At 38.6% G+C, this 26,189-nt stretch overlaps 1 protein-coding gene across 2 annotated transcripts in view; it reads left to right on the top strand.

Annotated features, from left to right (window-relative positions):
- Positions 1–26,189, top strand: part of nkain4 (sodium/potassium transporting ATPase interacting 4) — a 69,819-nt gene that overhangs the window by 23,038 nt on the left and 20,592 nt on the right. For both annotated transcript variants that reach the window (XM_057860846.1, XM_057860836.1), the window contains exons 2-4: positions 1,099–1,236; positions 5,392–5,472; positions 9,401–9,601. In XM_057860846.1, the coding sequence (XP_057716829.1) occupies positions 1,099–1,236; positions 5,392–5,472; positions 9,401–9,601 (420 nt within the window). The remainder of the gene's footprint in view (positions 1–1,098; positions 1,237–5,391; positions 5,473–9,400; positions 9,602–26,189) is intronic.

The following is a 26,189-nucleotide window of genomic DNA, read 5'->3' as shown; positions in this document are numbered from 1 at the left end:
CTCAAAATGAAACAGCATTTTTTTTCTTTTTTTTTTTTAATACTCATTAAGAAACCGCGATTCCCTGAATCCACGAATTGTGAATCGCAAAGTCGCGAGGGATCACTGTAGTTCACCGTACGGAGCTTTAATTTAAACTGCTCCTGTGACTATTACTCCTGTTCTTGTACAGTACTTATTTTTACATTTTACTTTTTGAACAACTCAGCATTTTTAAACTAAACGTGAAGGATTTACGCCATATATTGATAATCAGCCTAAATATATCGGCATATGAGTTTTGGTCCATATCGCCCAGCCCTAGTAATAACGTATGTCTATTTCATTGTACAAAATGCGCGAGCTTGAGTGCCCTTGACATGCCTTAATGTCAATGAAGAGTGTTCAATCTTTCCCCTCATACATATTCAAACGTGTAGCTTAAAATGATGTGCTAATACAAAACGAAACACGTAGTTGCTCTAGGCACTCACACAAATACACATGCGTGCACACAAATAGGCAAAATTAATTAAATCATTTGTGTTCTTTCCTTGCATTCATCTGCAACTGCTGGTTTAGTTGATGCAAACAGCAACTCAGATGTCTTAAGATGTCAAATTGAATTTTTATGCCCCCAAACAGATTAAACAAATGTAAGGGATTAATATTTGCAACGTAAAAAGTGGCTCTCATTGTAATGTGTGTATCTTCCATATACTGTTGCTACATGTATATCATTTGTCCATGTGAACACAATGTTTGACAGTCTTTAGCAAGTCCTTACCTCCCATAAAGTACTCTTCCTCCAAGAGGCTGTTAGCAGAAAGAGGAAATCGTGAGATTCTCTTTGGCTCTGTAGTAGTTGAATCAATACATCTGAGATTGTTTATTTTATGAAACTTCCAGTCTTTGTCCTCAGGGTGCTCCCACTGTTGGAGGAGAACCACTAAAATGCTCAGCCAATTGCTGTGAGCTGAATAGAAGGTTTTCAATTACTTAGTGTGTGTTCTTTGGCTGTGAACTGTGTGACTTGCAAAACAATAAGTGTTCCCAAGAGGCTAAAAAGAACTAGGTTTTTGATGATAAATTGTGTCTCTTTTCTATCATGCTCTGCAGGTTTTGGCTCTGGAACGGCAGGTCTTTGACTTCCTAGGTTACCAGTGGGTCCCAATCCTAGCCAACTTCTTCCACATCATCATTGTCATCCTTGGCCTCTTTGGCACTATCCAGTACCGTCCACGCTACATTGTGGTGGTGAGTGCGAACGACTACCTCCTATGACAGCATTTTCTTAGTAATTTTCTCTACCAAACCAACACTTTTCTTTCCCTTTACATTTGTTTGTGATATAAACGTGTAGACCAGGGGTCAGGAACTTTTGGGCAGAGAGAGCCATGAAAAATACATGTTTTCAAACGTTGTTCCTGGAGAGCTTTACTCAGAATTTCAAAGTAAAAATACCTTTGCCTTACATAGGCAAAACAGCAACACTTTCCTCATGTATTGTGCCACCGACAATATACCTTGCAGTCACGCTGAACTTTGATGAACTACTTACGTTCGTCGACTCATCCAAAACGAGAGACAAAAATGGTGCTGCATTGACATAATGGTTCAATCGTGAACAGTTCTAGCTGACAGGAGCATGTCTTTTATCCGTTTTATTATTTGGTCTTTATCTGAAAAGACGTCAAAAAGTTCACGGGCAACATCCAACATAAATGTTTTGGCATACTCCCCTCCTGTGAATGGCTTTCAGTGTCTAGCAATTGCTAAAGTTCCGGCAAAGCTAGCCCAAGTCCAGTCACCTTGTTGGGTTTAAACACGAAGTTGCTGCTGGTTGGCATGCAGTCTGTGCAGTAGTTATTGACATGCTCTGATCCTGCAGTCTCCTGCAGGATATTTCAATGCAAACATAGGATGGTGTGTGTCGAAGTGCTGCTTAATATTTGACTGTTTCATAAATTTAATTTTATCATTGTATTTTAGAAACATTTCTGGAGCCGCTCCCTCCATAAAGGCACTTTTTTCTGTCCATTACTTCCCATACTCCTTGTACTTTTTGTTTTAGCCATGTTTTTAAAAGGGTTTCCAAAATTAGTCGGCTGATAACGTGGGTTGTTTATTTACAAATCGCACAGCAAACCGATGGGAGAACCCTTGATTTGCACAGGCTACATCGGCCGCTATTTGCAACAGCAAAATACGGCAACCCCAATTGAACAGTGTCTGTCTCACCTGCGTAGCCTATGCGATTGATAGTTACATAAATAAATAGACACAACGACATGTATGCTTGCCTCTTTCACACTGAAATTACTACAAACTGGCTTCGTAGTCACCGGTGACGGTCGCCAGTTCGCGTATTCGCAAAGGAGTCTTAATGAAACCTTTTTCATGATTAAAGATTTGTCTGCGAGCCGGATGCAGCCATCAAAAGAGCCATATATGGCTCGCAAGTCATAGGTTCCTGACCCCTAGTGTAGACTGTCCCACAGTGTTTGTCCTCCATGGTGATAATGTCTTGTCACCTAGCAATAGATGATAACCAACAGTTTTTCCTTTGTCAAATGTTGTCCTCTATTGTGCAATACCCTTAAATCATTGTAACTGTGGTAATTAGGTCTAATTAAAAAGGGAGTCGAGGGGCTCATCAAGATTCTGGACAGTGAAGGTCACTCTTGGTATACAAATGAAAATCATCTCTGTAATTATCCTTCAATGAGTGCTGTTTCTCTTTATGAAAGCTCCGTGTTCCCCTTTTTTGTGCTTTTATGTCATTCTCGATTTGATCCAAATTTTTTCTTCTGACTCATTTAAAGCGAACGTTAGTAAATCCAAAACATGGTTTGAATTAACAGTCATTATAACTTGACAATCAGGCAGCCTTGGGCCAAACTGTTATCTTGTCACCCCCCAAAAAAGGAACTTAGCCGTAATTAACTCTTAATAACACAAGCTGCTATTGGTGTGAACTTTGATTTATTTATTTATTTGAGACCAAAGAGGGGTGCCCGCAATGTTTCCTCAAGGGGAATGACAAATACTTTACTGTTATTGACACTTTGTGAAAAGGCCTTCTTTATCTGATGTGTTGATTTTTTCTTGTGTGTTGTGGTTTCTTGTATATTGAATTAGATGCACGAGACAGAGTTTTTTCCCATTCACACATCACATTTAATCATGTAATACTGTGAAGTCAAAATGACTTTTTAAAAATTTTTTAACAAAAGTATCTTTTTGTACAAATTCCCCATTAAGCTTTATTATTGTTATTATTATTATTATCATTATTATTATTATTATTATCTTTATTATCATTGTAATATTAAGCAGCATTAGTGGAAGCACATGGTGGCAATACAAAAGAATTAGGAAAAACATTGTCAAATGTATTATTTTTGATGAATGGGGGGAGTGTTGCAAATAAATGAGTTAAAGTCAGATTGAGGGAGCTTTGGTAAAACAAAGATATACTGATGAGATACAAGAAGGGATATTGAGAAATTGCCGTTAAAAATGTTTCTATAACTTTTCTTTGTTCTCTTATTAACTTAGCACCATCTGTTGCCTATTTAACCATACAATAGGTACAATACAATGGGAATCTGATTTACAGCTGTGAACCTTTAGAGCAATGACTGGATTTTTTTTAAAATCAGGAATTCTGAGAAAGTAATACACAAAGGTGGATAGTAACACATTACATTTACTCTGTTACATTTACTTAGTAACTTTTTGAGGAAAATGTACATTTACCTTTATTTGAGTAGATTTGTGAAGAAGCAACGCTACTTTTACTCCGCTACTTTGAGCTACACTAGTCATTGGATTTTTTCTCTTTTTTGCCACGGATGCCAACTGTAGCTTTATTTCTCCAATGAGATTTCACAACAATAATAACATGACTCCATTATACTAATCAGACTCAAGCTTGCTGTTCTATCATCACGCCGGTCTGTTCAATCATGTGTCTTCTTTAAAGCACCATAAAAAATTTAAAAAATTGAAATAGAGCGCTGCCGTCAACATGACTCGAAAGCGTGAATTTTAACCTCTCTCCCAGTTTTTATTTGGTACCTACTGATAACCAAAAACTGGAGATATGATCCTTTTAATTTCATAATAGGAAATATGTTTTCTTCACTATAGGGCACTCATTCTCTTTGGACGAAAGCTGCCTACATTCTGTAACTTTTTTTCCCTCGCCGGAATTCAATTTTTTCTATGGGGGTATTTCATTGGCTTAATGTTTTTATGTAATAAGTTATAATACATATTAAATAACAGTTCATATGGATAACTGTGCTGAGAAAAAAAATATACCATTGTTAAAAAAATAAATAAATCAAACATCGTAAGCAGTTACTCAAAACTTTACTCATTACATGAGCATTCTTTTTACCAAATACTTTTTTTACTTGTACTTGAGTACATTTTTTGGATGACTGCTTTTAACGTTACTTAAGTATTATTATTTTTGAGTAATGCTACTATTACTTGAGTAAAACCTTTGCCTACTCTACCCACCTCTGGTAATACACATTTTTAAGAAGAAGAGGAGGTAATTTGACAAAGAAAAGGAGGTAAGATTATTCAACATATACACTATGGTTTTCACTGAACAGATTTGTTGGTAACTGTTTGTCTACATTTTATGATCTGACTCATTAAAATGCCGCTCAGCACGAGTAATGTGATGAATCCCGTGACTGTCAACATCCTGGTAAAGGAAATGGCAAATCCTCTTGTTCCTTTCGGACTCAGATATGCTCTATATATTGTGTGCTACACCAGAGCTAAGCAAAATTTTGCTATAGTTGAATAGAAATCATGAATTTGTATGGTGTTTGATGTGCACTACATATATACTTCCTTAACCCATAGCCTGCCATTGACAAAGATAAATATCAAATTCATTTAAGCTGGGAGGAATGGCTAAGAATGCTCATGTTTCAGTTCCATTGACCAGTAGACGTCCAATCCATTCTGACTGTGAGCTGCCAACCTCTCCCAGTCAAAATAGAATGGACATCTAGCACCAAGAATGGCAGCCAATCAGTAAACGATTACTTGACTTGTAAACATTGTAGGAGTGACTCCAAAATATTTAGGGAAACTGTATCTGGTATTTGCAGTTACTGATGATTTTAGATTTGGGATGGTAGTTAGAGTTTCATTTAATTCAGGATCATTTTTGCCAGATCTTGGTCATCAAAAGAGTATTTTGAATAGTTCAAGAAATGTTACTGCATTTATACCACAGAACTACTTGCCTTATATAACACAGTTATTTTTGTAAATCAAATTGAACGACAAGTTAATTTGTTTCATGTTTTGTCAGTCTAGAGACTAAACCTGTGCATTATATTAACACATGACTGCACACTGATGTTTTTTCCCCTTCAGTACACTGTTTGGGCTTCACTGTGGGTGGCGTGGAACGTCTTCATTATCTGCTTTTATCTGGATGTTGGCGGCCTTTCCAAGGTGAGACTTCTAACTTGAATAAGTATGTACCTAAGAAAAAGCTTCCTTTATAGATGATACCAGGAGTCCTACTTAAAGTGCGGGTTCATAGCAACAGATGACGTTCACGACAAGGTCCAACATGCATTATATGTGGTGACAAGGTATGAAGGAAGTTATGAAGCCTTCAAAACTGCTGCTTACACTGAAATAAAATATAAACCTGGAGTTGTCAGCGAAGGTGCCTCTTTTAGCTTGTATCGAGAGGATTAAAAAGTCACTGTCATTCACAAATTAATCCAAATTGATGGGAGATCAGTAGGAGTAAAGCTTCCACTGCTTCAGTGTTTATGATAAGTTAACGTTTTTATGGACTTAACATTGATTTGTATGCTGGTCGTATAATTTCATTTTTGCTTTTTATAGATGTCATACATGGCATGTCGGTCCGTGAAAATAATGCCAACATGAAACACGGTGCAAAAAAGGTTGGGGACCACTGCCTTAACTAAATAACTAAATGATATGTAAAAATTAACATAAAAAATGTAAAGACGTAACTCCGATGCTGTAAAATTAGAGAACGATCCCACAGGTGACATGGACTGCACCTCAGATGGGCTTTTCACACCTGAATCCTCAGTATTTGAGCTCCATATATGAGTCATGCAGTCCATCATCATTTATTGATGTGGGAGGGAGGGAGGGAGGGAGGGAGGGAGGGAGGGAGGGAGGCAAGGAGGCTGTGTGTGTGTGTGGAGGGGTTGTTAACGAATTGTCCTCTCTTGATGTTCTATTTTGTCATATTCATCTAATTATATGACACACTTGGTGTTGCATTTACATGTATGCATGAAAGGTGCTATACTGTACAAATATTTTTATTTGATTTACGTGGTTGTTATAAGGAAAAATTACGCGAATTCTTTTTGTTTAGTGCTTGGCTTGACAGTGAAATTGAGAATGGTAATGAAGGCTGTGTTTGAAAAATTACTCACTAAACTTCTGCTGTTCGTGAATTAAGCTACACCCTCTACAGTGCTCACGTCTCAAATTTTTGCACACAGGCCAGCGCACAAAATCTTCTGAACGACAGCTCTTATCTTGGCAAACTGATGACTGAGGTTACTCCTCTCTGCATCTCTTCCCTTAAAGTGTTCTTGAATATTAACATTCCCCTCTTACCTTCCTCCCAACATAACCCCCACCTATTAATACATCTTTTGCTCCATTTGCTGCCTGATCATTGAGAATAATGAATTCACACAGCCAATTTAACACCAACGCAGAAAAATGAATTTCTTAAACACCTTCTCAAGCTCTTGTCTGTCTGCTTTTGTGTGACAGACCTTAGCACCATCGAGTGTGCCTTGTCTATCACTTCTCTCCACTATCTGCGTCCCCCATTAGTGTGTGTTTGTATGCACAGTACAATGAAGCTTGTAGAGGCCAGCTGCTCAGGGCTGAGACTGGGCATTAACCCAACAGATGGAGCCAGCCTGGGCTCTCAGCCCTGCATATGGTGGCCAGGAGGAGAGTTGGCTAATGGAGCGTGGATATACACGCACACACTTGACACACAGCTTTCTTTGAAACCCCTGACACATTTTATCAAGAGAAAGAGTTGGCTAATTTTGTGAGACCTGCGTTGCACAACTTTGACAGGATGGTTTGGGGGTTTGTGTTGTACGTGTATGAATTTGTGTGTTGTATTAAACAAGCGAGACCCTTCAAGCAGGGGAAGGTCAAATGGCACATGTGCCGTCACCCTCTATTGATCCCCTATCTCATCCCCCCGACAGATAGGCCCCTGCTTCTCTAAACAAACCTTTGACCAACACAGCCCTCTTTTTTTCATTTTTGATATTACCGTAATTATGTTACATTTGAATTTGGGGTCAACCCACAAAAGAAAATTTATTTTCTTGTTCAGTCAGGGTAATAATAACCAAAATGTCTTAAGTGTAAGGTAGTATCGATACCATAAGCATGAGAATTGATAGCTGTAGACACTTTTAAAGTGAGATTAATTTTTGAATAATCAGATGTAGAAGAAAAGTCATCTGACTCCCACGGTAACCAGTATTCCAGCTCATATAGATTAATTAAAAGTTTTCAATCCTTTGTGAAACTGATGGGAAACTTTTCAAACAATTATTATTCCCTGAATCAACAAAAACTGCTTCTGATTATTGCACAAAAATAGTGATCATTTTGAAATGAAATAAATAAATAAAAAAAAAAAGTAATCTAAAAGTAGTTAGACAAATTTGTTCTGGGATAGAAGGGTCAGCAGTGCCCTTGAACAAAACACTAAAGTTGACTGAACCTTATATTGTCATGGTAGGGCATGTGGGGTCTTCAATTGCTGTATTGACTGCTGTGAGTGCCAGCAATTGGGGGATTAAATAGCTGCTGATTAGACATCTTTAGGGCATTAGGAGCATCATTTCTTGATGGCTGACTTTGAATCTGAACTGTGAAACTGACCTTTTTGCTTATTTGACACCCATGTGCTTAACTCTATTGAATGGTCAAGCTTAAACATTCATCCATTCATTGTCTCTACCATTTATCCTCACAAGGGTTACTGGGTTGTTGAAGCCTATCCTACTTAAGTATGGGCAGGAGGGGGTACACCCTGAACTGGGGGCCAGCCAATCGCAGGGCACACACTGATAAAACAACCATTCACACACACATTCATACCTTGGGACAAATTTGAGTGTTTAACCACCCTACCATGCATGTTTTCTGGGATGTGGAAGGAAACCGAAGTACTGGAGAAAATCCATGCAGGCATGAGGAGATCATGCAAACCACACACAAAGGAAGGCCAGAGCCTGGGATTGACCACTTGATCTGAGAACTGTAAGGAATCATGCTAACCTGGCAGCTATCATTCTTTCTGATTAATACATATATACATCAGTTGTAATTTTACTAATAATAATATTAATTTCAGTTTTTTTTTTCCTTTTTAAAGGATGAAAATGTCAACCCTACATTTCCTATGTAACTTTTGATTCCACCTACTTAATATATATATTTTATAGTATTGCCTTGGAAAGTAGTGCCCAACTTTTTTTTTTTTTTTTTTTTTGTCTACACCAAAACCGATTTAAAGTTTTGTTGTACAAGCACAAAAACATACTGAACCTAAAACAAACAAACAAACAAAAAAATGCAAATACAATACAACTTACGTTGAATGTAGTTGTAATCAGTAGGGGTTTAACTGTATGACTTAAACATTCCCCCCCCCCCAAAATGTACAAAAATAATCATTATTTTAGACTTGGGTACTAAACATCCCACAGCCTGGTGCTTGAGGAATTCTTGACCTTTGCAATGTGCTCGGCTCGGTTATCTTGTGTGAGATGCAATTCAAAATCAATTGTGTCCTTGCTCTGTGATATACAAGAAGCATCTTTAACATCCCCCAAGGCAAAATTCAGTTTTTATTAGGTCTGTAGTAGATCTTCAAACTCTTTAATTGTTAGTCCCCCCTTTGTGACTCTGCTGTTGCATCCTTTGGGGATCCACATTTACCTAATCCAATCCAGTGCAAGAAAACTGAGCGGTTTGTTGCAGGGCAAATAGCTTCTTAAGATGATAACACATCAGCCACACCATAACTTTTAGTTCAGCCCATTTCCCCATCTCTCAGATATCACTCTGATATCAAATTATGTTTTGCAAGTGTGTCTTGCCGATGTGTGGCACTATCGCTCTCTGACAAATTGTGTTTACAGCTGCAGGAAAGAAACTTAGCTGTAAGTAGTTGTAACCTGGATCCTACATTGCAATGACAATGGTACTCAGATGAAATGAACATTGTGTAGCAATGTGTAAAAAATGAAAACACATCTCCCCACTATGGCTGTGAATAAATAATAGTGCTCAAGGTTGTTTTTTTTTTTGTTTTTTTTTTTAATTCTTTTTCCAGGACAGTGACCTGCTGACATTTAACATCTCAGCTCATCACTCTTGGTGGAGCGAGCACGGGCCTGGCTGTGTGCGGAGAGAAATGCCACAAACCGAAGGGGTCCACACCACTGAAAGCCACTCCTATATCACCGTCATGGGCTGTCTCTTGGAATACCAATACATTGAGGTCATGCACAGTGGAACACAGATACTAGCTGCTGTGAGTATCGGTTTGCCGTTTCCACAGTCACTTGGGATTAGGGATGGGAATTGATAGGGTTTTTACGATTCCGATTTCATTATCGATATTGCTTAACCATTCGATTCTTTATCGATTCTCTTTTCGATTTTAATTTGGGGGAAAAGAAGAACAAACATTTTGATTGGCATCGAGTCACAAACTCACAACGAGGTCAAAAGAGGCCCAAAGCCTCAATGTTAACTGTGGCATTATGTAACTTTGGCAAATACACAAGAATGTGTCACATTTTCCTGAAAGATTTTCTAATAGAAATAAAAAAATCCTCATTTTTAAAAGGACATATGAGCTGATAGCACTCAAATATAATAAAAAAAAAAAAAAAGATAAATACTGTCAAACAGTACAACAGTACAGTATGTAGTGCAAATGTGTAAAATTAACAATTCTTTTGCAGAAAAATAAGCATGTCTGCTTTTTCAGGAAGGATACGTGATTTTTCTGGACTTATGGTGTCTCGAGCAGTGGAGGAAACAGAAGTTATGTGACGTAATTCGTGCTGGTTGGAATTGATAAGAGAATTGTTAGATAAATTGCCAAATGATTCCATGGAATTGAAACACACGGATCTGGCTCTCTATAGGAACCGGTTCTCGATTCCCATCCCTACTTGTGATATGCACTGCACATATCACCTATCTCAGGGGTTGGCAACCCAAAATGTTGAAAGAGCCATATTGGACCAAAAAAAAGAAACAAATATGTCTGGAGGCGCAAAAAATCTAAAGCTTTACATAGGCCTTGTAGGCCCTTTCAGACTTATATCCCTGTAAATTTTAGTGTAAGGTGACGCATGATTTACCCATGTCATGTCCTTCAGACATGGAGAGATGTCCCGGGAAATACCTGGGGTGGACACTTTCAGACTTGTCCCGTGTTGGCGACACGACGCTCTTAGTGTGGGGAGAGCGGCTGGCGGGATTTTAAAACCCAGACATTACTTAATTTTTGGTGGGCATTGGCAACATATTAAACCACACATTTCCAAATATGGACGATGGACTGTCTCATCCTCAGCTGTATGATCCAGTAGCAATTTAATTTTGTTATATTTCCAGTTTAACTTTGCTATTTCTAGTTTGCCATGTTGATCATTCAGATGTTTGTTTATCACTTTTCGTCTTACTACGAACAAAGAGGAAATGACAATCGTCCCGCCGTGATATTTACGTCATCAGCCTTCTCGCTGTGACCCTGGAATTAAACACCTGCTTTCACACATGCCGCGTCCCGGACATTATACTAGGATGCGACCCGGTAAATGTTCGCGTCATCTCTGTGTCAGTCGACCCTCGAAATGGCTTTCACTCATAAGGGCTACCCGTTTAAAACCTGGGAATGAACCAAAGTTCAGATATGTGTGAACGGGGCTAATGAAGGCAACACATGTTGTTTGTATCTACATTGGCTTTATTAGCTTAGTATCAAAATTATTACAAATACATAATGAGCCTTCATGAATACATGTTTATTTTCCCTGCAGTGCATCCTATAGAGAATGACCCAACACGTTACTACTCTGTTGTACGATGCTACCTCAAGTTTAACTTCATTACAATATTAATGAATTAGAAGAATGTGTCATGTTCGTCCTCCTACAGAAACCATATAACAATATATATTTCCCTCCCCTATCTATCCAGCGCTCAAGAGCCGCACTTGGCTCTAGAGTCACGGGTTGCTGACCGCCGACCTATCTGAATGTTCACAGATAATTACGTGATGATGGAAAATAATTTATTTAATTTGTTCAAAAGTGGCTAAGCATGGGTAAATTAGACATTGAACTTATATTTTAATTATTCTGTGTTTGATTTCAAATATGTATTTTTTGTAATTTAAATATGATATTAGAATCAAAGAACAATTTTTTTTCTAGAGAACCAGTTCCTTGTAATTCCATTCATAAAAATTTTTTAGTGGCTTGCCTGACCATACTGCTTATTAAAAACAAGCAGCACTTTCAATGGGTCTTGGCCACTGGGGAGTATGCGTAAAGCACCTTGAGATTGTCAATACTTCAGGCAAGACAGACCAAAAGTGGGGGAGTAAATAATTCAAAGGGTTATTTTTTGTTAAGAGGCAGCTAGTCATGCTCTAGCTTAAAAATCTTGATTTTTTTTTTCACTGCAAGCCTCACTGCACCAGTTTTAGAATTTGGCAGACCACTATTAACTATAATAGGCATACTGGTGGAGCAAGGGTATATCCTTGAAGATACGCCCGCCACAGGTGGCAATTTGGTGGTTCACAGTTAGTGTAACCATGTGGTGTAAAGAGTATGCATCAGAATTTCTAAATCATTACATAGATACATTCACTGAGCACAGTATACAGTGCCTTGCAAAAGTATTCGGCCCCCTTGAACCTTGCAACCTTTCGCCACATTTCAGGCTTCAAACATAAAGATATAAAATTTTAATTTTTTGTCAAGAATCAACAACAAGTGGGACACAATCGTGAAGTGGAACAAAATTTATTGGATAATTTAAACTTTTTTAACAAATAAAAAACTGAAAAGTGGGGCGTGCAATATTATTCGGCCCCCTTGCGTTAATACTTTGTAGCGCCACCTTTTGCTCCAATTACAGCTGCAAGTCGCTTGGGGTATGTTTCTATCAGTTTTGCACATCGAGAGACTGACATTCTTGCCCATTCTTCCTTGCAAAACAGCTCGAGCTCAGTGAGGTTGGATGGAGAGTGTTTGTGAACAGCAGTCTTCAGCTCTTTCCACAGATTCTCGATTGGATTCAGGTCTGGACTTTGACTTGGCCATTCTAACACCTGGATACGTTTATTTTTGAACCATTCCATTGTAGATTTGGCTTTATGTTTTGGATCATTGTCCTGTTGGAAGATAAATCTCCGTCCCAGTCTCAGGTCTTGTGCAGATACCAACAGGTTTTCTTCCAGAATGTTCCTGTATTTGGCTGCATCCATCTTCCCGTCAATTTTAACCATCTTCCCTGTCCCTGCTGAAGAAAAGCAGGCCCAAACCACGATGCTGCCACCACCATGTTTGACAGTGGGGATGGTGTGTTCAGGGTGATGAGCTGTGTTGCTTTTACGCCAAACATATCGTTTTGCATTGTGGCCAAAAAGTTCCATTTTGGTTTCATCTGACCAGAGCACCTTCTTCCACATGTTTGGTGTGTCTCCCAGGTGGCTTGTGACAAACTTTAAACGAGACTTTTTATGGATATCTTTGAGAAATGGCTTTCTTCTTGCCACTCTTCCATAAAGGCCAGATTTGTGCAGTGTACGACTGATTGTTGTCCTATGGACAGACTCTCCCACCTCAGCTGTAGATCTCTGCAGTTCATCCAGAGTGATCATGGGCCTCTTGGCTGCATCTCTGATCAGTTTTCTCCTTGTTTGAGAAGAAAGTTTGGAAGGACGGCCGAGTCTTGGTAGATTTGCAGTGGTCTGATGCTCCTTCCATTTCAATATGATGGCTTGCACAGTGCTCCTTGAGATGTTTAAAGCTTGGGAAATCTTTTTGTATCCAAATCCGGCTTTAAACTTCTCCACAACAGTATCTCGGACCTGCCTGGTGTGTTCCTTGGTTTTCATAATGCTCTCTGCACTTTAAACAGAACCCTGAGACTATCACAGAGCAGGTGCATTTATACGGAGACTTGATTACACACAGGTGGATTCTATTTATCATCATCGGTCATTTAGGACAGCATTGGATCATTCAGAGATCCTCACTGAACTTCTGGAGTGAGTTTGCTGCACTGAAAGTAAAGGGGCCGAATAATATTGCACGCCCCACTTTTCAGTTTTTTATTTGTTAAAAAAGTTTAAATTATCCAATAAATGTTGTTCCACTTCACGATTGTGTCCCACTTGTTGTTGATTCTTGACAAAAAAATTAAATTTCATATCTTTATGTTTGAAGCCTTAAATGTGGCGAAAGGTTGCAAGATTCAAGGGGGCCGAATACTTTTGCAAGGCACTGTATTTGTCTTTTGAGATCTGCTTTCATACCCTCATACTTTGTGCGCTTTAGCATCCTGCAATGGAATGGTTCGGATGCATAAGCAGTTTTAAAAATGGAACCTGAATCTAGGCCTGAACGATATTGGAAAAAACTATTGCTGCGATTTTTTGGGGGTTTGCGATATATTGCGATATTAAAAAAAATGTATATATATTTTTTTCAAGAAATTATCACAAGATGACTTAAATAGCTGTTTGGAAAGACTTTAGATGACTCACCATCACCACAGTGTACAGTCATCCCTTGTTTTTCGCGGTTAATGGGGACCAGAACCCGCCGCGATAAGTGAAAAACCGCGAAGTAGCGCACCTCCCCCATTTTTTTTTTTTTTTTTTGGTGTGTTTTTTGTGCCCAATGTATTTGTTCAGATTTAGCATTGGAAAGAGATGCATATAAGACATGTTTTTTTCTCACTTTTCCCCATAAAGTGATTTAAAAAATGTATATAAATAAATGTTTTTTAAGCACTTCAAATGTCATAATTATGATAAGTTTTAAACATAACTGTCCAACCAAATCATTTTTGAACAAGAATAAAGTACTGTAGCAGATAAATGCTTGGCTTTATTAAATGCTTCTGTTTATCTACTTTAGCTGTGACCGTTGAAGTGTCATGTAGAAATTTCAAACTCCTCATGATCACTTCTGGCATTTAAATGTCTCCAACGTCCCCACAGTACACACATTCATTCCAGCGCGGCTTCCTTGCAACTGTTTAACAAGTTAAACGATGATTGACAGATGCTCGTGTGAAGTCTGCTTCTTTGGCCAGATCAAAGCCATCGTTGTGCCGCATTGACTGAGAGGATCAAAAGGCTGGGAGAGGGAGGGTAGGAGGCTGTGCGCAGACCAGAAAGTGAGGCGTATGTGGATCAAAAAAAAAAGAAAAACTATCGCACGTGCTTGCGATGGGACTATTGCGCACACGCACATCGCGATGGCGATGTTTAAACGATATATCGTTCAGGCTTACCTGAATCACACATACACACACCACACATATTAAAAAAATCAAAATCTAATCAATGAATTTGAGAGAAAAATGAAAGCATATGAAGCTACACTGGTTCTCAATCTTTATCTTATCATTTGAGAACACTTGTACAGGCGTTGCTCACATCTTTCACAACAATTGGAGATAACTACATGAGTGGGTAATGCAGGGTCAGTTGCAGTGGCAACAGCAGTGACCCTGTTACCCAAGCTCTTACAGAAATGATTTTGAAACCGTAATGTTAAGGTAAATTACCTACATAATGCTGCTTCAACCTCAAAGCTGGAACATTTGTCCTGTCTCCATCAGGCAGCCAGCCAAGCACCGCTGAAAGGATGAATGAAAAGGAAGAATGCAAAGTCTTCTTTTGTCTTGGCGAAAGGGCTTTTGAAGTTTTTCATGAAGTATTTAATCGAGGCGCCAATGATGCGTGTTTGTGTCATTTTGGTGAATAATGTGAATCTGCTGGTGAGCAATCAATGACTGCTCAGATTCACTGTGTGCCTCAAGATGCTCACGATGACAGAAAATGATAACCTGAAGAGAAACTGATTTGACTTGGCACAGGTGGAAAAGTGAGCATCTCACAATTTTTGGATATTAAGTTTTCTCCCCTTGGTCCTGTTAATATATCCTTGGGTATGCTTCTAAAATCTCATTTGATGCTAATTTTGCATCTATCAATGTGTGTTCAAAGGGTTGTACCTTGGAGGATTAAAGGATAAGGATTTATCTTGAATGCAAAAATGGTAAATGATGTTATACTTATGGAAACTTAGTTATCGTTTACCATTCTATATCTTGACTTATTGCCATCTCATGTAAAATTAAGTGACAATGAGAATCAAGGACAAGTTTTTAAAACTAGGTCATGGTATCATTCATTAATCACTAATGAAAATTATTTGGGTGGTATAACGAAATAGTGGTGACAGCATGCACTCTACAGTATTTAGGTTGGAAGTTCGAATCCAGGCTCCAATCTCACTGTGTAGAGTTTACATGATCTCAATGTGCATGTGTAGTTTTTCTATGTGTACTCAAGCTTCTTCCCAGTTCCGACGTCCTAAAACATGCACGTGAGGTTGATAGAAGTATATGTTACCTGGAACAGCAAATTGAGTTGGAAGTCGCACAAAAAGTTAAAGGGCACTAAATAATATAGATTAGACTGTTTTTGGAAATATTCACAATGGCAATCGCCAATCTACAGCTATTGGTATGAATATGAAGATTCCATTTTGCTAATTTCATACCCATTTTAACTAATCTACATTGTCATGAGCTAAACTGAGGTAGGAAATATACAAGGTTTTCCATAATCGTCCTATTAATTTTGGCAGTACCTTGTTAATATCTGAAGATTGTGGCCCGTGATTGGTATATTCTTTGCACGCACGTGGGATACTGAGTCTATGGTAGGAAAACACTGTATGTGTCTCTTTTCCTCAAACACAGAATATTGTAGGGAGTCTGAAGGTAAAAAAAAAGATTTCTTAGAAAGATGTCCTACAAAGAGTAAATGGCTCTTTCCAAGAAGACAGAAGTTACCGACAGTCTGAATGAGCTATTGGCTTGCAATTTGGATGGCGTTGTAAATGAATGGCGGTGGACTGAGTAGGTTGAATTATTACTCCTCTAAAAATGTACCATGCACACAAATATACCCTTAGCTACTTTTGGTACACCACATTAAATCACAAAGTATTCAGTGGCAGCACTGACGGCCATTATAGGATTTTACGCCAGTGAAACCTAATCATACAGCATACAAATGTCATGTCTGCTTCAATCCCTTGTTTCATTACCTATTTCTTCCTTTTCCGCTCACCCCACCCATCACAGTATATCAGCACAGACTTTCCCCCTCCCCGATGTCAAACCATTTGACCTTCACGTTTGTTAAAGCCTGCCTAGGAGTAAAAGGAAGGTGCAATGAAGTCTCATCGGGTCTACTTCACTCACTCTACCTCTGTTGCCTTAACTTCTGCTCTCAAGCAATAGAGGCACTTTCATAGTTTGTCACCCAGTTATGTTAAAGTGGGGCTTGTTTAATGGCTTATGAGAGCTTTGCTATATAGTATTTGTTAATATTGTATTTGCCTATAGTTTTGTTATTTCACTACATACAACTTCATGAAAACAGCATTTCCCCTCAAACACTCACCTTCTCATCCACCATTAAAATCGGCATTCTTCTTTAAGTCAATTTGTCTTTGTTCATTTCAAAATGACTGATGAATTATGCACGTACAGTAGTGCCTTGAGATAGAAGTGGAATTTGTCCTGTCACCACACTGGTAACAATAATCCCTGAAATGAAATCAAAATGCTGAATGATGAAATCGAAATTTCGTGACATTATTCACAATTTTTGTGCTTTTCAATAACAAAATGGTAACTTATCTGACACTTGTTATGCGCTTCTCTACCTTCAAAGTACTCAAAGCGCATTGACCAGGGGCGTTACCGGGGGTCGAGGGGGGGGGGGGGGGGTGGCACGCTCTGCCCACCCAAAGAAAACTGGATGTAGTACTAACGGCAGTCTGGGCACCGCGTATGATATCCCATTCATATAGTACTGATGTGTTCTAAGTTTTAACCTTTGCGTTGTTACCTCCTCTTTCACCTTAAAAAACCTAGGTTTTGTTCCTAGGGGGCACTACACACATCTACGCATATTTAGATTTTTATTTTAATTTTATTTATTTATTTATTTTTATTTTTTTACATTTTATCAAATTTTCACCAGTGTTCACCTGGCTGTTGAGTTTGGTGAGTTTTGAAGCATTCTGAGGGGTCAGAGTAGGGCTCAAAGCGTCGGCGGGACAAAGAATGACTGCTAGGGGGCATTACATAGTGTATTTGAATTTGTCTTTAAGCGGTATCAAAGATTGCACCTGTCTTGACCTGCCTGCCGATTTTGGTGCATTTTGAAGCATTCTAAAGGGGTCAAATTGAGCTTAAAGGGGCTGCAGAACAAAGAATAACTATAATACTACTAATAAAACCGAGGAACCACAATAGGTTACCTAAAAAAAACATTGTCACCTGATGTCCATACTGTTCAGTTACGGATGTGTCTAAGTCAAATCAAATCAACTTTTATTTGTTTAGACCAAATCACATCAACAGTTATCTCAAGGAGAAAACAAAACATGTTTTAAGGCAGGGGTCCCCAACCTTTTTTTTACACGGACCGGTGTTCTGTCAAATTTTGCACCCTTATGAAATTTTGCTCCCAAAGCTTTTGTGGCTGTGAAAAAAGCCCTCTTTTATATTCAGTTGGACTTTTAATGTTATCCAGCATTGCTAAAAAACTATTTACATCATAAACATACATGTGTAACATGAAAATGGCATAAATTAATGCTTAACGACGCGGCGAAGTCGTTAGGTGGGAGAGCTGCGAGCAGTTGTTGTGTGCCGTTAACATGGCAATCGTAAGTTAATATTGCTTTCTTTAAAGAAAGTTTGTAGTGTGTACTTTGGAATCACTGCATGTTTAACATTGCGCTTTTACCAAATTTGTCAGAACACCAGCAATGTGCGGCAGAAAAATACAGCAAATATAAAATAACATTTCTTTTTAGCCCCGTCGTGTTAAGTGTAGGGAAAATACAACTCACCCGCTGAATCAGTGGGAGGCCTGAACTTGTTTCGTTGAGACGAGATGGTCCCGAGATGGGAGAGTGAGAGAAGCTACCTTCACAAAGATACGATGTTGGAAATTGTAGCAGTTTTCAGTGCGCTCCTAGCGATGTCAGGATATGCCGAAATGACTTTAATCCAGAACCTCGGTAGAGTTGTTGTCTCAAATGGACGTTTAAGGTCGCCGTGATTTGTGATCACTACAAGCTGATATTCCTGTTCCACAGACTTGCTCGAATCACTCGGTTTATTCAAATACGGATCACGAATCCACTCCTTCGCAGTTCGTGGGTCTTTAGTGATTGGGAAGTAGTATAGATTTTGTTTTCTTCGAGGTTGTAGGCTCATCTTCTGGCTCGTTAGGTGCCCTTTTCACCGTAAAAAATCTGTCCAAAGACGTCTGGTTTTCAGTCATTCTAGTGTGGGGGCTAATTATTTCCAAGAACAAATGTGATGCGCCCGCCCTACGTCATACGTTATTATCGAGGCCAAGCGCACATACTGTAGATATACAAAACAAGATGTACTGCTAACAGTCCAATCAATGCATTTCTATGACGACCTCCTATCCTGTAGTTGTATATCTAGAGTAGACAGGGATATTGGTGTGTTAAGCGGTACAGGCCAAAGTCAATCGGCCAGAATGCAGTCATTAATATATTATTTATCATTTTTGTGCGGCTCGGTACCAAATGCGCCACGGACCGGTACCGGTCCACGGCCCGGTCGTTGGGGACCCCTGTTTTAAGATGCAGTAGCCCTACGCTGGATTTCGATCTACTTGAGCATTGTAGGTCCCCCCCCCAGGTAAGACTAATGCCCGCCCACACCTGGCATCCTGGTAATACCACTGGCTTTGACACTACATTATATCCTCATTTACCTACTGATAACACAGCATCAGGGGCAACGTGGGGTTCGGTATCTTGCTCAAAGATACTTAAACAAGGTCATCAGGGTGGGAGATCGAACCCTCAACCTTTGAATTGGGGAACACTACTCTACCACTGAACCTCGTCGCCCTAAAATCTCACTCTTTATGTTTTTTTAATTCACAAAGCTATACAAAAGTAATGACAAGATAGATTAGAATTGAAACTGTTCACGCCACACTATCCATCAATTCAATTGCTATTGTACTACTAATGTGAGAGCAGTATTATACAGACATGCATACATTCAACACTAATAATAGTCGGTTCCTCACAGAGTATAACACTGTGAGTCATGTTATATTGTCTGTCTACATTATGTGCATGTGCACGTTTGTGTTCAAACATATTTAATTTAAATGGTCGTAACATTTTAATTAGATATCTACTGTATTTGCCCATCATTTAGTTTCCCATAGTTTGATAAACTGGCAGCTTCAGTTTTTTGTTAGTTTTATTTTTACAGTAAACTGTAACCAAGAGTGCTAATAACTGGAAGCCACTTTTAATAATTGTTAACTAATTCTATATAGCAAACTGGTGCTAGTTGTGTCACCTGAACCACTGCCATCATAAACCACTTATCTGGAAAGCGTGCGTTGGTAAATCAAAGCAAAAAGAGTAATCAGAGTGACAGCGAGTATCTCAAACTTGTAAATTGAGCTACTCTGTACATGTATTTGTCGCCGAAACTTGCAAATACAGTCCTTTGCATGTATGTAACAATAGCATAATTAGTAGCAGCAGCAGCGTAGAAGTTGGCATGTAGCTGAACAAAACAATGAGAATAAAAACTAGAGGCGTGCGAAATTTCCGATTCTTAGATTATTCGCGATTTGGCCGTATAAGATTCGAGAACGATTCACAAACATCCAAATTCCGATTATTGAATTATACCAGGTAAAGCGGAAGTAAAACAGTCAGCACGGTCTTTGGGACACATTGAGGAACAGACCGAGAGTAAATATCATGTTCAACTCATGCCGCTAGATAAAAAAACAATCATACCTGACTGCGGCCGACAGCCGCTACAAACAACGCCTAGTTGCTAGTTGCTACAAACATACGGCTACAGTAGATATCATATATATGTAGAACTAGATGCAAAATGACAGACGACGGCGGTGTTAGAACATGTATTATTGAACAGAGATGCGAAATGACAGACTTGCCGGCATTAGTAAACAGCCGACATCTTAAAGCAGTAGACTTCTCTAGAAGGCTCTGTTGTAGCGAACCTAATTAACTTTTTATCTAAAATACTGCTAAATCGGCAAAATCTTGTCTTGAATCTATCTTTAAATGATACAACCGTTTTAAAACTTTGACATGTCAAAAATAGACAGAAGGGAAATTATGGAATAACGGGAGCAATTTTAACAACTGTAACGGTTGATTGAATGTAGTTTAAAGCTGCTGATACAGAATGGGGACTGGAGTATTTTATTTACTGTTATTTTTGTATATTTGTTTACTGTTATATGTTAACTTGATACTGAAATAGTAGTTTGGTTTAGCCTGAGAGGATTTTTGAAAAATTTTGGAACTAATGTACAAAACATTTAAAAAAATAAAAAAATAAAAAAAATAAAATAAAAAAAAAAAGGAGGGGGGGTGCATCAGTAATCGTTTTATAGTCGAATCGGAGCCTCTGAATCGTAATCGTAATCGAATCGTTAGGCGCCCAAAGATTCCCAGCTCTAACAAAAACTGTACTTCGAGATCAGAAGAAAGACTTGGTCTCCAACTGGCCATTTGATGAAAATCGTGTAATTAGACTCGCAGTACATAAACACACAACTGTCTGCCATTGTACCTCTTTGCCAAGATCTTTAATTGTTAATCTGTTTAGCAAGGAAATGGACTTTGCTCAGATTATGTGTGTTCAAACATTTGTTCTTTTTCCTGAGAGGCAACACAGAAACATTTGTATGATTAAACAGCCATTTTCTTGGAGCTTTTTCAATTAGGTTATTAAAGGGTTTGTTTTACCTTTTCATCTACTGGTTCAAAGTGTCCCCTTTTCCTGTAGCCTTTCACCTAGTAGGACCTCATCTGAAATCTTGGAATCGTGCTGCATTTGAAGACAAAGCCATGTTTTGTTTGCTTGTGCAGCTTTCATTCATGCAGTGCAGCCTCTGGTGTTTTACGAGGTGTTTGTGCTTGTGAATGCACGCGCGCGCGTGCGTCTGTGCGTTGTTTCATAGTAGAATGCCATGCAGTTATTGGACGTGAAAGATGCAAATGAGGCAGCGTGGGGGAGTGTATGTGTGTGCAGGCTTGTGCTTGTGAGTTTTAATGGGGGAGGAGGTGATAGAAAAGAACAGGTGGATGTGGTCTCTGCAGACCCTATCTCATCATGTTTTGTCATTAAACTCTCAGCTACACACACATGAACATCTAATTTTCTAGAGGGAAGCTTGTGCCTCATTGTCAGGCAAGGAGTGCTGTGTAATTAACCTACAAGATATCTGCAAAAAACCCTCGCTTGCTCTCTCTTTGGTATTTTAACCTCTATTGCTCCATTTCACCATGGACTTCATTCCTACTGATGAGCCATAATCAATAGTGTGCATTTGCTTCTAGATTGACACACCATTGCTCACCCAGAATCGCACATACCCTATACACCTACTCCCAGAAAAAAATGCATGAGTCTATGTAATGTACTGTTTACATTATACAACAGATTCCATGTTACAATCATAGATTGATAAAATTATTTTGATATATATCTTTTTTAATTTTGGAGTTTTATATTTACTTAAAGAAGCATTAAAGACAAACCCAAGGATAAATTACATTCATGTGCAAGACGCTTGCTCGAAGTATTTAAGTATGCAAATGACGAAATCCGTAGAGCTCAGATAATGAGGAAAATAAAGTTTAATATAAGCGCAACCATTGTGCGCTGACTGTGATATCAGTTATATATACGCCTAGTTGCACATACATGTTGGTAGTCTCAAACACAGGTATTCATTCATCTTCTCTACCACTTATCCTCAAGAGGGTCACGGGGGTCCTAAAGCCTATCCCAGTTAACTATCAGCAGGAGGGAGTTACTCCCTGAACTGGTTGCCAGCCAATGGCAGGGCGCATATAGACAGAAAACCATTCACAATCACACCTACAGAGAATTTAGAGCAGAGGTGGGCAAACCAGTCCTCAAGGGCTGCAGTGGGTCCTGGTCTTTGTTACAATGATCTAGCACAGGTAGTTTAACCAATATGGGGCCTGGGGAAACAAGACGCATCTGACTGCTATCATCTGATTGCACTTGTAAGACATCAGATTGGTGAAAAAGTGTACTCTTGATGGGTTGCAACGAAAACCCGCACTCACTACGGCCCTTTGTGGAATATTTCTTGTATTCAAAAAGCCTACTGCGCATGTTTTAGGGATGTGGGAGGAAGCCAGAGTACCCAGGCAAACCCCACACAGGCACGGGGACAACCTGCAAACTCCACACAGGAATTGAACCCGTAACTCACCAAGTTGATTGATTGATATATTGATTGCTTTGTATTGAACATGCAATAAGAGAAGGCAAATATAAAATATAAGAAAAATATCAGCAACAAATTTATGCTTTGGAACAATTTGCATGTTCATAAATGAGTATGAAGTAGTTCAAAACAATACAATACAGCGCCGTTATGAATCTTAATAACACACTCATATTCACATACTGTATATTCAGTCTTGTCACACCCTGTTTAATTACGCCACTGTACACATTTAGAATTTTATATGTATTTTTGTATTATTGTATAAGAAACAATATAAAACAGCACCTTGTTCCACAATTTCTTTACAGTTTCTCACCCGATCAACTGCTTATTGTTTTGCATTTTATTTTTTAATACCACACATTTTCAATGCAGTCCCAATACTATTTAATCAATTAACACCTCTCACAAAGGCAAATATCTGCTTTATAAACCGTTCCCCTTGCATCATGCATATGTGATACATACATAATGGCAAATTTGTGAGAAATTTCTGCCATTGTTCTTACAGAAAATAAAAATTGATCAAAATCCTTTGTGCACTTAGCCAGGGTCATAATGCTACAGAAACATAGAATTGTATGAAATGACTTTCTTTGTATAGAGTACTGGAGGAAGTCATAATAATGATTCCAAGTTTCCAACCTCTGATTCATCAATTCATTATTTAGACTGATATATCCGCTTAACACTGAAAATGTCCAGATGCTTTCTAGGAGATGAAATTGATTCATGCCTCACGGACACATTTTTATGATTGATTGTGCAGTGTGAAAATGTAATAGGCCATTCAGAGCTAATTCTATACAGTGACCCTCATTAGCCCTCTGTGAATACACTTATCATTTTTTTAAACCTATCTCAGCAGCTGGTCCTTCTCTCCTGCTCTATCTGTCGCTCTTGTTCCCGCTTACACACAAGCACACTGAACTTTCTTTTCACCCTCATTAGTACTATGAGGACCACGTCCTTTCTAACTTAGTAAATATTGAATAAAAGCCCAGTGGATAACTTTTCTTCAGATGTTTTTCCACATCCACACCTAGAACTTTACTTTTTTTTTCTCTCTCTCTCTTTCCAGTCCTGTGCTACAATGTGCATCCCCATTACTCATTTCTCAACTGTTAGCACTGCTCACCTTCTGCAGCTAGGTTGTTTTCTTGAGACCACATTGTGACCGCAGTTGTTACCTTCAACACTCTTTTCTCCAAATCATCAATTCTTGATGGGTTAAAATAAGGTCGAGGTACTTTAGTGATAGACAATGCCATAGACATAGTCTTCTAGTCCTTCTTTTGTGCAAAAGGTTATCATTGATCACAGTTTAGCTATTAGTACCTGCACTGTAATTCTATAGAATATTGGATAACAATAGTGTGAAACTTTTTTTAATTTTGTTTTTACAATTTGTCTCTTTAACCCTGGATGAACAATAAACAAGCATGGATGAATTTAAAGAGAGATTCCTATAAAGTGCTGGCCAAAAGTATTGGCACCCCTTTAATTCTGTCAGATAATGCAAAATTTCTCCCAGAAAATGATTGCAATTACAAATGCTTTGGTGGTAATAGCTTCATTTATTTTGCTTGCAATGAAAAAACACAAAAGAATGTGGAAAAAAATTAAATCATTATCATTTTACACAAAACACCCAAAATGAGCCGGAGAAAAGTATTGGCACCCTTTGAAAAATCATATGAGTCTTCTTTAATTTGTGTAATTAACAGCACCTGTTACTTACCTGTGGCACATAACAGGTGGTGGCAATAACTAAATAACACTTGCAGCTAAAGATGTCTGATCGGGTCCGATCACGTCATTTGCAAAGTATCGGAATCGGCAAAAAAATATCGGACATGCCTTTTTGTAATATATATATTTTTTTTAATTAAATCCTTTTCTAATTGTAGTTAACGTTACAGACAAAATGTCTTACACTCATCCAGAGTCTTTAGTTTTGGCTTAAAGTAGGGTTATCAATTTATCGCATTAACGGCGGTAATTAATTTTTTAAAATTAATCACGTTAAAGTATTTAACGCAATTAACGCATGCGCTGCACGACCCACTCACGCATTGTCGCGTTCAATCTATAATAGGGCCGTTTTACCTATATAAAGAGCTAAAAGGCAGCGTAAAATGAGTAGAGTGAATTTTGGCAGCCTTTAGAGCCTTTTTTTTAATTGGCTAAAGCCTTACAATCCTTCCCTCAACAATTAGAAATATCGTGGGAAGCAATGTGGGGAAGAAAGGTAATAGTTGATCTTTTTCTTACCACCCTATGTTATTTCCCAACGCAGAGAAGATATATAAATTGGTGCCACTACGCAGTCATGGTTGCACTTCCCATCATGTATTTGGGCAGAACAGTTAAATGGCTACAGTATCATTTACTGAAAGCTCAACAAATACACTAGATGGCAATATTTAGTCACAATATACAGTCACATTTATCCTTTAAGAATTACAAGTCTTTCTATCCGTGGATCTCTCTCACAGAAAGAATGTTAGTAATGTAAATGCCATCTTGAGGATTTATTGTCATAATAAACAAATACAGTACTTATGTACTGTATGTTGAATGTATATATTCGTCCGAGTTTTATCCATTTTTTTCTAAATGCATTGCCAAAATGTATATGATCGGGAAAAATTATCGGGAATGATTGGAAATGAATCGGGAGAAAAAAAAAAAGCAATCGGATCGGGAAATATCGGGATCGGCAGATACTCAAACTAAAACGATCGGATCGGGAGCAAAAAAACATGATTGGAACAACCCTACAAAGTTGCAGCCAGTTAAAATGGATTAAAATTGACTCAACCTCTGTCCTTGTATGTGCCAAATTGAGCATGAAGAAAATAAAGAAGACCAAATAACTGTCTAAGGACTGGAGAAGCAAAATTGTGAGGAAGCATGGGCACTCTCAATACTACAAGTCACTCTCTAAAGACCTGAATGTTCCTGTGTCTACTGTGCGCAGTGTCATCAATAAGTGTCAAGCCCATGGCACTGCGCCTAACCTCCCTAGATGTGGACGGAAAAGATAAATTGGAGGATAAAGAACCTCGACTAACATCCAAACGAGTTCAAGCTGTCCTGCAGTCCGAGGGTACAACAGTGTCAACCCGTACTATTTGTCGGCGTCTGAATGAAAAGGAACTCTATGGTAGGATACCCAGGAAGACCCCACTTTTGACCCAGAGACAAAAAAAAAAAAAAGCCAAGCTGGAGTTTGCCGAAACTTATTTGAGAAAGCCAAAAACGTATTGCAGGAATGTTCTCTGGTCAGATGAGACAAAAGTAGAGCTTTTGGGGAAAAGGCATCAACATAGAGTTTAAAGGGGGAAAAAAACAAGCCTTCAAAGAAAAGAACACGGTCCTCACAGTCAAACATGGCGGAGGTTCCCTGATATTTTGGGGTTGCTTTGCTGCCTCCGGCACTGGACTGCTT

Source organism: Corythoichthys intestinalis, chromosome 2 (genome assembly GCF_030265065.1).
Source record: "Corythoichthys intestinalis isolate RoL2023-P3 chromosome 2, ASM3026506v1, whole genome shotgun sequence".
Classification (NCBI taxonomy): Eukaryota; Metazoa; Chordata; class Actinopteri; order Syngnathiformes; family Syngnathidae; genus Corythoichthys; species Corythoichthys intestinalis.
The sequence above is the reverse complement of the archived record's forward strand: the minus strand, read 5'-3'. Positions and strand labels throughout refer to the sequence as shown.